Source organism: Oryctolagus cuniculus, chromosome 16 (assembly GCF_964237555.1).
Source record: "Oryctolagus cuniculus chromosome 16, mOryCun1.1, whole genome shotgun sequence".
Taxonomy (NCBI): domain Eukaryota; kingdom Metazoa; phylum Chordata; class Mammalia; order Lagomorpha; family Leporidae; genus Oryctolagus; species Oryctolagus cuniculus.
The window spans coordinates 67,861,982-67,875,074 of NC_091447.1; the positions used below are offsets into that span (position 1 = coordinate 67,861,982).

General features: G+C 43.3%; 1 protein-coding gene across 2 annotated transcripts; it reads left to right on the forward strand.

Moving 5' to 3' along the window:
* Window positions 1–2,769: 2,769 nt before the first annotated feature.
* Window positions 2,770–9,133, forward strand: LOC127489330 (olfactory receptor 7E24-like). Of its 2 annotated transcripts, XM_070059296.1 has the most exons (2): window positions 2,770–3,732; window positions 8,183–9,133. In XM_070059296.1, the coding sequence occupies exons 1-2, from the start codon at window positions 3,596–3,598 to the stop codon at window positions 9,102–9,104; spliced, it is 1,059 nt and encodes a 352-aa protein (XP_069915397.1). In that variant the 5' UTR covers window positions 2,770–3,595; the 3' UTR covers window positions 9,105–9,133. The 2 variants fall into 2 exon arrangements, with proteins under 2 accessions (XP_069915397.1, XP_069915398.1); XM_070059297.1 differs by lacking the exon at window positions 2,770–3,732 and having other exon boundaries at window positions 7,638–9,133.
* The last annotated feature ends 3,960 nt before the right edge of the window (window positions 9,134–13,093 follow it).

Here is a 13,093-nt window from a genome sequence, read left to right on the forward strand (position 1 = left end):
CACAATGGCTAGAGCTGTGCCAATCCAAAGCCTGAAGCCAGGAGTTTCTTCCAGGTCTCCCATGTGGTTGCAGGGGCCCAAGGACTTGGGCCATCTTCTACTGCTTTCCCAGGCCATAGCAGAGAGCTGGATTGGAAGAGGAGCAGCCGAGACTATAACCAGAACCCATTTGGGATGCTGGCGCCGCAAGCAGAGGGTTAATCTCCTGTGCCACAGCGCTGGGACCCAGACTGGCATTTCTTTTAAGAGGAAATTCAAATGGCCAAAAGATACTTGAAAAAATGCTCATGATCACTAGCCATCAGGGAAATGCAAATCAAAACCACAATGAAGTTCCATCTCACCCCAGTTAGAATGGCTGGCTTTCTTTCTTTCTTTCTTTCTTTCTTTCTTTCTTTCTTTCTTTCTTTCTTTTGACAGGCAGAGCGGACAGTGAGAGAGTGAGAGAGAGAAAGGTCTTACTTTTTGCTGTTGGTTCACCCTCCAATGGCTGCCACGGCTGGTGTGCTGTGGCCGGCGCACTGCACTAATCCGAAGGCAGGAGCCAGGTGCTTCTCCTGGTATCCCATGGGGTGCAGGGCCCAAGCACCTGGGCCATCCTCCACTGCCTTTCCAGGCCACAGCAGAGAGCTGGCCTGGAAGAGGGACAACCGGGAAAGAATCCGGTGCCCCGACTGGGACTAGAACCCGGTGTGCCAGCACCGCTAGGTGGAAGATTAGCCTATTGAGCCATGGCGCCGGCCTAGAATGATTTCATACAAAAATCAACAAACAACAAATGCTGGTGAGGATGTGGGCAAAAGGCATCCTTGTTTACTGCTGGTGGGAATATATACTGGTATAGCCACTGAGGAAGACAGTATGGAGATACCTCAGAAATCTGAATACAGAACTACCATATGATCTAGCCATTCCACTCTTGGGAATTTAAACAAACCAAAAGAAATCAGCATATGGAAGAATTATCTGTACCCTCATGTTCACTGCAGCTCAATTCACAACAGCTAAGAGATGGAATCAACCCAGATGTCTATCATCACAAGACTCAATAAGGAAATTATTGTGTGTACACACTATGAAATACAACACAGTGGTTAAAAAATACCAAAATCCTGTTATTCACAAAAAAACAGATACAACTAGAAACCATTATACTTAATGAAATGAGGGTGTCCCAAAAAGACAAATACCACATTCTCCCTGATCTCTGTTAACTAGGAGAGCCCCTAAAATGTAATCTATAGGAGTGAAACTGACACTTTGAGAGGCAATGATTTTGAGCAGCCCTTGTCTCAACTGTTGAGGAACAGTGGATTTTTTCTTCATACTATTTGCTGAACTCTTTACAGAGTGTAGAGTAAATCTTATGAGTATAATGTTAACTGAAAATAGTTCTTTGTAAAAAGTAAAAATGGGAACAGGAGAGGGAAGAGAAGAAGGGTGGGAGTGTGCGCAGGAAGAAGTCTAGGTTGGGAAGTATCACTATGTTTTTGAAAATGTATACAGCAAATACATGAAAGTTGTAGACCTTAAATAAAATTTTGCAAAAATCTAAATACAATTGGGAGTGAAATGAGCATTTAAGTGATAAGAAAACATCAGAAGCCGCTGGGAACATCTGGTGCATTTGGACCTAGAATGGCTGCCCCTGGTTGTGATGGCACTGGAGAGATTCTGCTGGAAGATGAGAAAGCAGAGTCACTTCTTTCGACTAGATGACCATGGATCCCCCATGGAGAAGTATGGTGGAATAGGAATAAATACAGGAGGCAGACAAAACCTGCCTTTCGGAATGCTCTCCTGCAGGACAATTTGGCTGAGAGCATGATGGTTTGCTAGGTTGTCTGAAATGCTGGAGAGATGTAGTCAGTCTGTGGTGCTCATAGACCACCACCAAAAGCACTGTACATCTCAGAGTGCTCAAGAGCACACAGGAGGACAGATCAGCCTGTCTTCAGCCTTACAGAATGCTGGTGCCAAGGGCAGGCATTTGGCAGAGTGGTTGGGATTCCCCTTGGGATGCCCACATCCCGTACTGAAGAACCTGAGTTTGTCTCTTGGCTCCTCTGTCAGTTCCCTCTTCCCATTAGAGTGCTTGTAGAGAGGCAGCAGATTTTAGCTCAATTAATTTCATTCCTGTCTCCTGTGTGGGAGACTCGTGTTGAGTTCTTAGCTCCTGGCTTTTTCCTGGCCAAGTTCTATGGTTTTTTTGGGGTGACCTGGTGAATAGAAGAAATCTTTGTCTCCCTTTGTCCCTCTACATTTAAATAAAAGTGATAATTTTTAAAATCTCCTGATACTAATGCAGTAAAAATTGTACTTCTGTCTCTTCCTCCCAGATTCATCCACATTAGGAGGCCCAGGGCTGTCTTTCTTCCCAACAGTCCTAAGGAGAGAGCCTCAGCTCTTATTGCTTAATGAGAATGATGTGGCAATGGGACCTCACCCCCAGTCATGTCCCACAGCAAGAGAGCTCAGCTCAGTGTGTTCTATGGGATACAGATGACCCATGAGACACTGTTGAAAGCATTTTTCCTCCTATACCAGACCAGTAGGATGGTTGGAATAACTAGACTGACCAGCCCCCAAATGAAATGCTTTTGTACATATGTAGGATCTTTCATAAGTTCTCAAAATACATATTATCAACTTATCAGTTAATTACATTTTTTTCTGCAAACTTTTTGAAGTATGCTTTTTCACCTGCTGCTTCTGAAGTATTGAAGTATAAGGACAAAGAAATATGTAACTATCAATAGTTTTGTAATCTATGAGTATAATTCAATAAGAGTCACAACCTGGCGATGAAGACTAATTCAAATTAGTAAAAAGCACATCAGTTCCCAAGACATAAAATACAAACCCAAGCAAAGGCTTAGGAAATGAAATAGGAAGCTCTATTTAGAGACTAATGCTAACCGAGAAAGTGAGAAAAGTATTTGATTATTGGTATACAACATACAATTCTCCTTAGGTTTCATGATGAATAAAATGGATTGGGAGACAAAGAAAATCACATATTCAGCTGTGAAATTGAAAACAGAAGGCTGAGTTTTATGTCAAGATTTTGCAACTTGGATGTCAGCACCAAAGGGCACAGGTGACCTTCCTTGTGGACAGGTTCCAGGTACACTTATTTTCTCCTATTCCTCTTCCATGAATATAGGCAAGTCTTCAGGGACTAGGGTAACATGGACTGGCTGGCTAATTGGGAGCTCTGTGCATTGTGCACCCAAGGTCCTAGTAATGACCTGGCACATTCATACCTTGGCCTTCCTGGTGGAAACATAGTGGCTGCACTCCCATTGTGAGCATCTGCACCAGGACCCTGCCCAAGTTTGTCTCCAGTCCTGAGTGCAGAACCTGAGGCTCCCTCCATTGCAGTCCAGGCAGAAGAGGAGCAGTGGAGCCATCACCCATGGTCATGCTTCAGATGAGACTCAGCGCAGCCCAGTAAGTGCGGAGGGATAGCAGGGAAGGAGGTTGGACTCTTAGGAACATTGTTTTCTCCTCATCAGAAGAAAAGTGAGAGTTGGGGTAGACTTGTGGGAGGGAAGCAATAAGCAAAGCTTCAGCCCAGAGGACTGTGAAGTCTATGTTCTTGTTTCTCATAAGAGTCCCAGATATCTCATTCAGAGTTTGGCTTTCCTCCTGTATTAAGTCTCTCTCCCTCGCAGTCCTTTTCATGACAGAAGCAAATGCATCTCTAAACTGTCCCCTGAACACAGAAACATGATCATAATGGTGATGATGAAGATGCCAGGGAGCATAACATCATGGGCATTAAGAGGGCTTCCTAAGTATCAGGCTCTGAACTCTGTTGCAAGTAGGCTGTTTTATTGCATCTGCACAATCTCCCAATTTCTGTTGCATAGAGGAGCTCAGCACTTTTTTGTGACTTGTATCTGATAGTGAAGTACAAAGAATTGAAGGCACATTGTAAAAAAAAGTTATTATATTTGAAAGTTACAGAGAGGGAGAGGTGGAGAGAGAAAGTTTTCCATCCACTGATTCACTCATGAGATGGCCACATAAGCTGGGGCTGCACCATGCTGAAGTCAGGAACTCCATCCAGCTTTCCCTTGTGGTTCAGGGGCCCAAGGGCTTGGATCATCTTATGTTGCTTTCCCAGGTGTGTTAGCAGGGAAATGGATTGGAAGTGAAGCAGCCAGGACTTGAACTGTTGCCCATATGGGATGCCAGGGCTACTGGCTGCAGCTTTAGTTAATACACTGGCTCCTGAAACCACATCTGAATCAGACACAGGGCACATGGCCACTCTACCCCTCTGGTGACCCCAGCAGCAGTTTCACTTTCCTTCCACTGTGTTCTTTGCATGGGCTTCTCTGTTGATTGTGGGCAGTCTTGTGTGAAGTGTGGCGGAGCTCAAAGGCTAAGACCACAGGAGCCCAGGTCCATGCTAACTCAGAGGAAATGGCTCTCCTGACCCCACACCTGGGTTTCTCTTCTGCCTACTTGCTCACCACTCTTGTAATCACTAAAGTCTTCTCAATCAGAGACATAAAATGGGGTGTTGGTTTCCATTTCTGACTGCAGAACTGGAAAGAGATTACCAACAGTCCTCAGAGTTTCCTGTAGTTTAGATCACTGGAGCTCTGTTTAAGTCCTTCTGAGCAGGAAGAGATAATGAAGAAGTTGAATACATCAGATTTCAGATGCTGATAATGTAGTGTTGAATCATATCTGCTCCACGCCAAGTTGTTGGCATCTCTGAGAGTTAGCATTGTCATTTGAGTTGGGACCTCATCTACAGAGCCAACAAAGCTCTTGTCCTCCAATGAGAGGACTTCGGAATATTCATGGAAAAATGGAATGAAAAGTATGAATTACTGCTTTTGAAATCCACATAGATTTTTTTCATAATACATTATTTTCCATACATTATAATTTTTATAGATGCTTTTTTTGTAAAATAAACACATTTTTATCTAAAAAGGCTTTGAAACTTCAATATGGCTGTGAACATGTATTTTTGAGAAGAATGAAACTCTTTCATTTTTAAATTTTTTTATTTTTTATTTTTTGACAGGCAGAGTGGACAGAGAGAGAGAGACAGAGAGAAAGGTCTTACTTTTGCTGCTGGTTCACCCTCCAATGGCCGCCATGCAGCCGGTGCACTGCGCTGATCCAATGGCAGGAGCCACGTACTTATCCTGGTCTCCCATGGGGTATAGGGCCCAAGCACTTGGGCCATCCTCCACTGCACTCCCTGGCCACAGCAGAGAGCTGGCCTGGAAGAGGGGCAACCGGGACAGAATCTGGTGTCCCGCCCGGGACTAGAACCTGGTGTGCCGCTGCCGCAAGGTGGAGGATTAGCCTAGTTAGCCATGGTGCCGGCCACTCCCTTTCCTTTCTTAATGCCCTAATGCTGTACCTTCCTTGGCAGAGTGGAGGCATCAGCAATGAAGATCTCTGTTACACGTTCAGTAGACCCTTCCACGGTTCGCAATAACTGGCCGTCATCAGTGTGGCTTTAACACACTGGTGCTTTCTTGAAGATCCCTTTCAGGAAAGTCCCACAGAACTAGAGACCATGGAATAGCTTGTGCTTGCATCTCTGTGAAGGACACATGGATCCTGTAATGGCAATTAATGTAATCTACAGCAAAATCTTTTGTTTCTGAGTATTCAAAAATCAAGGCAGAACTGTGTTTCACAGATAGCACAAATGCACAGGAGAAGGGGACAGGCAATGCTTGTGCTCTCCATTCTCCTAGATGATAACCTGTCACAGATATGGGTGTTATTCTTCCTGTGTCCAGTGGACAATACAATCACGGGGAGGTGGAGAGATTTACACATGTGTTGGCATGTATTGTAGGTGAATGATGCTGATTTCCTTACTCCCTCCATACAGCAAGCAGAAATAATATTATGCCAAGTAGAAATAACATTCCCACACAACATGAAATTTCTTGTTATTAGGAAAGGATTACTACTAGATATTACCCAGAAAAACATTTGATGATACTAATATAGAGTTGATATAGATATACAGATAGATAGATGGTGTATCAAATATATAGTTAGTTGGTTTATCAAAGATGTATTTGATTTTTTTTTGGAATAGCAAACAGGTGTTGGACAAAACCATACATGCATCCAATTTTGCTACTCATCCAGAAATCCTCACTTGTGTGATATGAAGAGAGGGACATAGATTTTCAAAAGCTTGTCATAATAATGCACGGACTAATTAGATGATGCCCCCCTCCCAGCTAAAGACGTGAAGCAGATGAAATGTTTGAAGTGAATGTACATCCCAGAGGGGCTTAAAACCCAACTTCACTGCACCCTAGTCTGTTTCAGGGGTAGTAGGTGTGTATACTAGATACCTTCATGTACTTTTCAGGTGAGGTTTAAAGAAATCTACTTAGAGATGCACAAACTAATACTGACAAGAAGGTTCATGCGTTGTGGTGCACTTGGTTGAGCCTCAGCTTGGGAAACTCGTCTCTCCTAGAGAAGTACCTGGTTCGAGTCCCAGTTACTGATTCTGACCAAGCTTTCTACTAACATGCATGACAGACTCGGATGATGACCCAAGTACTCAGGTTTCTGACATCACTTAGGAGATCTGGGCTCCAGCCTCAGCCTGAGCTCTTGTGGGCATTTGGGGAGTGAAGCAGTGGGGGAAAGATACCTCTGTGTCAAATAGGATGAAAAATGAAGAAAGAAAGATAAAAAGATTGAAGAAAACTTCCTTCCAACAGTCTTGTAGGGCAAACATCCATTTCACGGATGAAGAATCTGCACAAGTATGTTTACATTACTTCCTGGAATTCTCTTTTATATATTTCTCAGTTCAATCAGCTTCTCCTGCTACAGTAATGAACTACAGTTGTCTTAGGGCAGATAAAGTTATGTTATTACAACCCATGAATAAGGAAAGGTTAATATGAAAATATTTTCTTTATGCATAGGAAGATTGGGACTCAAAGTTGACTTTGTGTGCTCTCTGATACCAAACACTTCAACGGCAAATAGGAAGGTTTATGATCATAAAAACTGTAAAGCGGCATTACCAGGTTGTTATGAAAAAAGAAAAATTTAAAAAATATTTAAATAAGATACACCTCTCAAACACAAGATAATTTACTGATATCTTGAGGCAAATACAAAAATTACCTGTTTAAGCTTTTGAAAATTCAGACATTTCTTTTAAAAAATCCTTATTTCTGTTCACTGACAGGTGCAGAATACACTAAAGTTACACTTGATCACTGATTTTTGTATGATTATGTGCACTTAACTAAACCACATTTATCAAAATTTGACCCCCACCAGTGACTAGGATAGAAGTTATGGATCACATGGCAGACAGACACACAACAGTGTGCCCACAACATGGTTAAGATACCCCCTCCACAAGGGAGTGTCTGAGCTTGATTCCTGGCTATTGTTGATTACTCAGCTTCCTCCCAGACTGTGGGAGGCAGTGGTGATGACTAAAGTACTTGGGAGACTATAACCCATGTAGGAGACCTGGATCAATTTCCAGCTCCCAGCTTCTGTAGTAGTCCATCCAAAGACATTGTAAGCATTTAGGAGTGAATCAATGGATGGGTGTGCTTGCTTTCTTTTTCTCTCTCCCTCTCCCTCCCTATCCATGTCTCTCTGTGTGTTTCCCTATTAAACAAAAAGGAGATACAAAAGGGAAAGCAGAAAACTGGAGAATGATGAAACCTCTAAAAGATAACTAACACACAACAGTATGTTCCAATCATGAATGATCAACATTAAGTTAGTGTTGACATAACACAGTCCTGGCATTTAGAGCACAAATAAGTCAATGAAATTTGTATTATTGTTAAAATAAAGTATATTTAACTGCTTCTTAATTACGCTTATTTAGAATATTATCTTTGAAGACAAAAGGGCATTTCCTATTCTTTTTTATTAAAAGACTTGGTTGCATTTGACTATGTTCATGGACTAGTTATGTCTAATGTTCTGGGTTTCTTAACTTTTTAAAGTTGCTCTAAAAAACATTCTTTTAATTATATTTCTTCTGTGGACCTTAGAGTTACCCTGATGTTATACCCATGATTAGCTGAATTAAAACTATATGTAGAATAACTATATGCAAACACTGTGGGCCCATGTCTCCTTTTTCCATCCCTCTCTCTTTTTCCAGAAGGAGCACAGGCTCTGTTGAAACACAAAATCTGACGTGTGTCCTAGAATTCCATTTCGTGGGCTTCTCAGAGGATCCAGCCCTGCAGTCCCTCCTGTTTGGGCTGTTCTTGTCCATGTACCTGGTCACAGTGCTCGGGAACCTGCTCATCATCCTGCTCATCATCTCTGACACCCACCTGCACACCCCCATGTACTTCTTCCTCTGCAACCTGTCCTTGGCTGACATGGGTTTCACCTCCACCATGGTTCCCAAGATGATTGTGGACATCCACACTCACAGCACAGTCATCTCCTATGTGGGCTGCCTGACACAGATGTCTCTCTTTCTCATCTGTGGATGCATGGATGATTTGATTCTGACTGTGATGGCCTATGACCGGTTTGTAGCCATTTGTCATCCACTGCATTACCAGGTCATCATGAACCCCCGCCGCTGTGGCTTCTTGGTTTCTGTGTCTTTTGTGGCCAGCCTTTTCGATTCTCTGCTGCACAACTTGATATTATTACCAGTTACCTGCTTCAAGGCAGTTGAAATTTCTAATTTCTTTTGTGACCCTTCTAAGCTTCTCAATCTTACATGTGATAACACCTTCAACCATGACATAGTCATGTATCTTATTGGTATTGTATTTGGGTTTTTCCCTATCTCAGGGATCCTCTTCTCTTACTATAAAATCGTGTCCTCCATTCTGAGAGTCCCATCCCCAGATGGGAAGTACAAAGCCTTCTCCACCTGTGGCTCACACCTGTTGGTCGTTTGCTTATTTTATGGATCAAGTTTAGGCGTGTATCTCAGTGCATCCTTCTCCACCTCTTCCAGAGAGAGTGCTGTGGCCTCACTGATGTACACCCTGGTCACCCCTATGTTGAACCCCTTCATCTACAGCCTGAGGAACAGGGACATCAAGAGAGCTCTGCAGAGAATTGTCAACAGAATTAGCTAATCTCACTGCCCTTGCCATCCTTGTGTTCCTAGAACTGAAATGGGCAGCTTCAAGATGTCTAGAATCAGTCCTCAGGTCACAGCATGTGAAGGCATCTATCATCATCTCCATGTCTTTTGGGGTTCTCTTTCCACAACCTTTCCTCTCAACATATGGGAAGCTAACGCTGTAGGCTGGGGCTTTAACTTGCTGTGTCACTGTGCAGGCCCCAGGTTGGAGCTCTTAAAAAAAATCACTACTCTACTTTCCACCTTTCTTTAATAAAAGGTCACTCATGGTCACTAACCTTAACTACATATGAAGTGTGGTACATTTCACTCATCTCTTCTCTCCCCACTCAGGCCTCATTGTTGGAGAGAGTCCCTTTAGTTACCATTTCTGTTCACATGTTTTTCCCTCTTTACCTCTGTCCTGCAGTAGCTATTGGACCCATTGCCCATATTCCGTTCTCTCCATTATGATAACTGGATTTGTTTCTGTTTCTTGACTGATGAATACATCATGACAAGGGGCAAAGGTAGAGGATGAGCTGTGATGGGAGTATTTAAAAATGTGCACAAGGGGGCGGCACTGTTGCATGTTAGGTTAAGCCTCTGCCAGCAGTACTGGCATCCCATAGGGTGCTGGTTCGAGTCCTGGCTGCTCCACTTCTGATGCAGCTTCCTGCTAATGGCCTGGGAAATCAGCGGTGGATGGCATAAATGCTCAGGCCCATGCACCCATGTTGGAGACCCAGAAGAAGTGCTTAGCTCCTGGCTTTGGATTAGCCCATCTCCAGCTGTTGCAGCCATTTGGGGAGTGAATCAGTGGATGGAAGATCTGTCACTCCTTCTCTTTCTGTAACTCTGCCTTTTGAATAAAATAATTTTTTTCATGTGTTCAAGAAATCAAGCCAGTTTTCAATATCAGTCTTCTCATAAACACAAACGAGGCAGAATTTAGGGTCTTCTCATTTCTGTTGATGACACTCATCTTTTGAGGTGGGTGTTAGTGCCATTTGGGATGCCTGTACTGCAGGGCCTGGTTTTGAATCCTAGCTCCACTCTGATTCTGAATTCCTACTAATGTGCATCTTTGGAGGCAGCAGGTGATGGCTCAAGCAGTTGGGTCCCTGCCACACATGTGGGAGATGTGGACTGAATTCTTAGCTTCTGGCTTTGGCCTGGCCCAGCCTTGGCTGCTGTGGGCATTTAGGGAGTGAACCAGTGGATGGAGAACATTGCTATCTCAATCTCTCAGTATTTTCCTTTCAAATAAAATAAATTTTTACAACTAAAAAAAGGAACATTCTTCATGTGAGGGAAAAACAGCAAATGTCCTATTTCATTGTGCAAACATAACTCTCCAGACATAGTATGTCTGGCAGGTGAGAACCTTAATTTTTTTAAAAGAAGGTTTGCTTATTTGAAAGGTAGAGAGAGAGAAAGAGGGAGAGAAAGAGGGAGAGAAAGAGAGAGAGAAAGAGAGAGAGAAAGAGAGAGAGAGAGAGAGTGAGTGAGAGAGAGAGAGAGAGAGAGGGTGAGAGAGAGAGAGAGATCTTCTGTCTGTTGGTTCACTGCCCAAAAGGCTGCAATGGCTGGGCTATGTCAGTCCAGAGCCAGTAGCCTGGAAGTCCATCCTGGTCTCCCATGTGAGTGTCACGGGCCCAGGCATTCAGACCATCATTCACTGCTTTCCCAGGTGCACGGGCAAGGAGCTGGATCAGAAGTGGAGCAGCCTGGACTTGATTGGTACTGAGATGAGATACCAGGTGGCAGGCAGATTAACCTGCTACGCCACAATGCCATTCCTGTCCAAACACTGAATGAGGCAATAGCACGTGCCTCCCACTCTTCAGGTTTCCAGTCCATCCAGCGGGAATGGTTCCTGTGCTTTCCATCACCGGAGGTGCCATGAGTGTTAGCCGGCCCATCACCGGAGCCACCACAGGTGTTAGCTGGTCCATTCCCGTGCCTGTCTTCTTGCCAGTCCTCAGGACAGAGCCTCAGCCCCCATGGGTCCCTGCACACAGGAGGGAGAACAGATTTGTGCTCCTTGGCCGTGCCCCTGAGCAAGGCAGCACGGACTGCAGGGTGCTTTGGGAGATGCTGGGTGTGAAGGATTGTCAGGAACATATTTCCCCAGTATCAGTTCACATCAGATGGGTGGGAAAGCAAGACTGGCTGCCAGCTTTCAGCTCAGAGGTCTGTAATGTTTATGCTTTTCAGTCTTGCTGGGAATTTGAGAATCCAACTGGTACCAAATGCTTGCTCCATGACACCATCTTGAGAAAGGAGCCACAGTTGGAATCTGTACTGCTGTAGGAGATAGAAACCCCTGTATATCCTCATCCCTGGGGATCCACAGTCACTCCACCGTTCAGGCAAGAGGACCACAGCCTCATAAACCTAGCTAGACCCTGCAGCAGCAGCGACCAACATTTTAGCCTAAGCGGTGTCCTGCACTACACTGGTCAGGTGGTTCTGCACAGCAAAGTGGGTCCTATTCCCAAAACCTTAAGAAGGAGTGATCACCTCTGTGGATACAGGACCATGTCCCCTACTTCCTCAACCCCCACCAGGGCAGTGCAAGCTCTGGTTTTGGTGGGTGTGAGCAGTGCTGCATGTTTGTCCCAAACTCCCGCCCAGCCATACTGTGGATCCTTCTGAGCCTGCCCTGACTTTGAGGGGACTCCAACACCCCACTTTTGTCAGTGTACAGATCATTGGAAAACAAGCATCAGAATTAAACTATACTATAGACCAAATGATTCTTACAAAAATAGCACATTAAGTCCAACCACAACAGGATACATCCTCTTACCACCAGCATGAACCAACAGCAAAGGAAGACCTTTCTCTCTGTCTCTCTCTCTCTCACTGTCCACTCTGCCTGTCCAAAAAAAAAAAAAGAATAGTCTTTAGGACACACCATTGATTAGGCCACAAAACAAATCCCAGCAAATTCAAAAAAATCAAAATCCTATCACATTATCCTCTCTGACCACAATGGAGTAAAACTAGAAATGGTCAGCCAAAGAGAAAATAACTCTAGAAGTTATCCAAATACATGGAAATGGAACATCTTGCTTCTAAATGAAAAGTGGGTCCTTGAAAAATAAGGAAAATTTAAAAATTCCTTGAATCTTATGAAAATAGAAACACAACAGCTGAAAACTTATGACATATCAGAAGCAATTCTAGCAATTCTAATGAAAAGTTTATAACAGTAAGCACCTACACACACACACACACACACACAAATACCACAACCTAACTACATCTTAAGGACCTTGAAAAGCAAGATACAACCAAGCCCAAAGTTAGGAGGAAAGAAATAAACATCAGAGCAGAAATAAATAAAATAGGAAACTAAAATAGAAAAGATTAATGAAGTAAAAAATTTGGTTTTTTGAAAAGATAAAACATACATCTTTAGCTAGAGTAAAACCAGAAAGCAGACTTGAATAAATAAAAGCAGAGATGGAAAAGGAGACATTACAAATGACACCACAGAAGTATAAAGAGCCATTACAGACTATTATGAATGACTACACACCAACAAATTGGAAAACTTTGAAGAGGAGGACAGATTTCTACACCTATAACTGACCAGGATTGAACAACAAAGAAAACCTGAATGGATCAATAAAAAGTAGTGAGATGGAAGTGTAACAAGAAGTCTCCGGACAAAGAAAAGCCCAGGACCAGATGGTTTCACTGCTGAATGCTAGCAAACTCCTAAGGAAGAACAAAAGGCAATTAATCTCAAAGTACTCCCAAGTAATCGAAAGGAAGGGAACCCTTCCAAATGCATTCTATGAGGCTAGAATTACCTTGATTTCAAAACCAGTCAAGCACACAACAGAAAAAAACTCTAGGTCAATATCCCTGATGAACACAGATGCAAAATTTCTCAGCTGTATACTAACAATTGGCATTCAATACACACACCAACAAAAGTCCTTTAGTATGATGAAGTATGAGTTCTATCAGGGATTCAGAAATATT

Coding starts and splice junctions, on each gene's coding strand:
- LOC127489330 (XM_070059296.1), top strand. CDS start 3,596: ATGTTCTTGTTTCTCATAAGAGTCCCAGATATCTCATTCAGAGTTTGG. Junction 3,733..8,182: donor TGTCCCCTGAACACAGAAAC/ATGATCATAATG, acceptor CTCTGTTGAAAC/ACAAAATCTGACGTGTGTCC.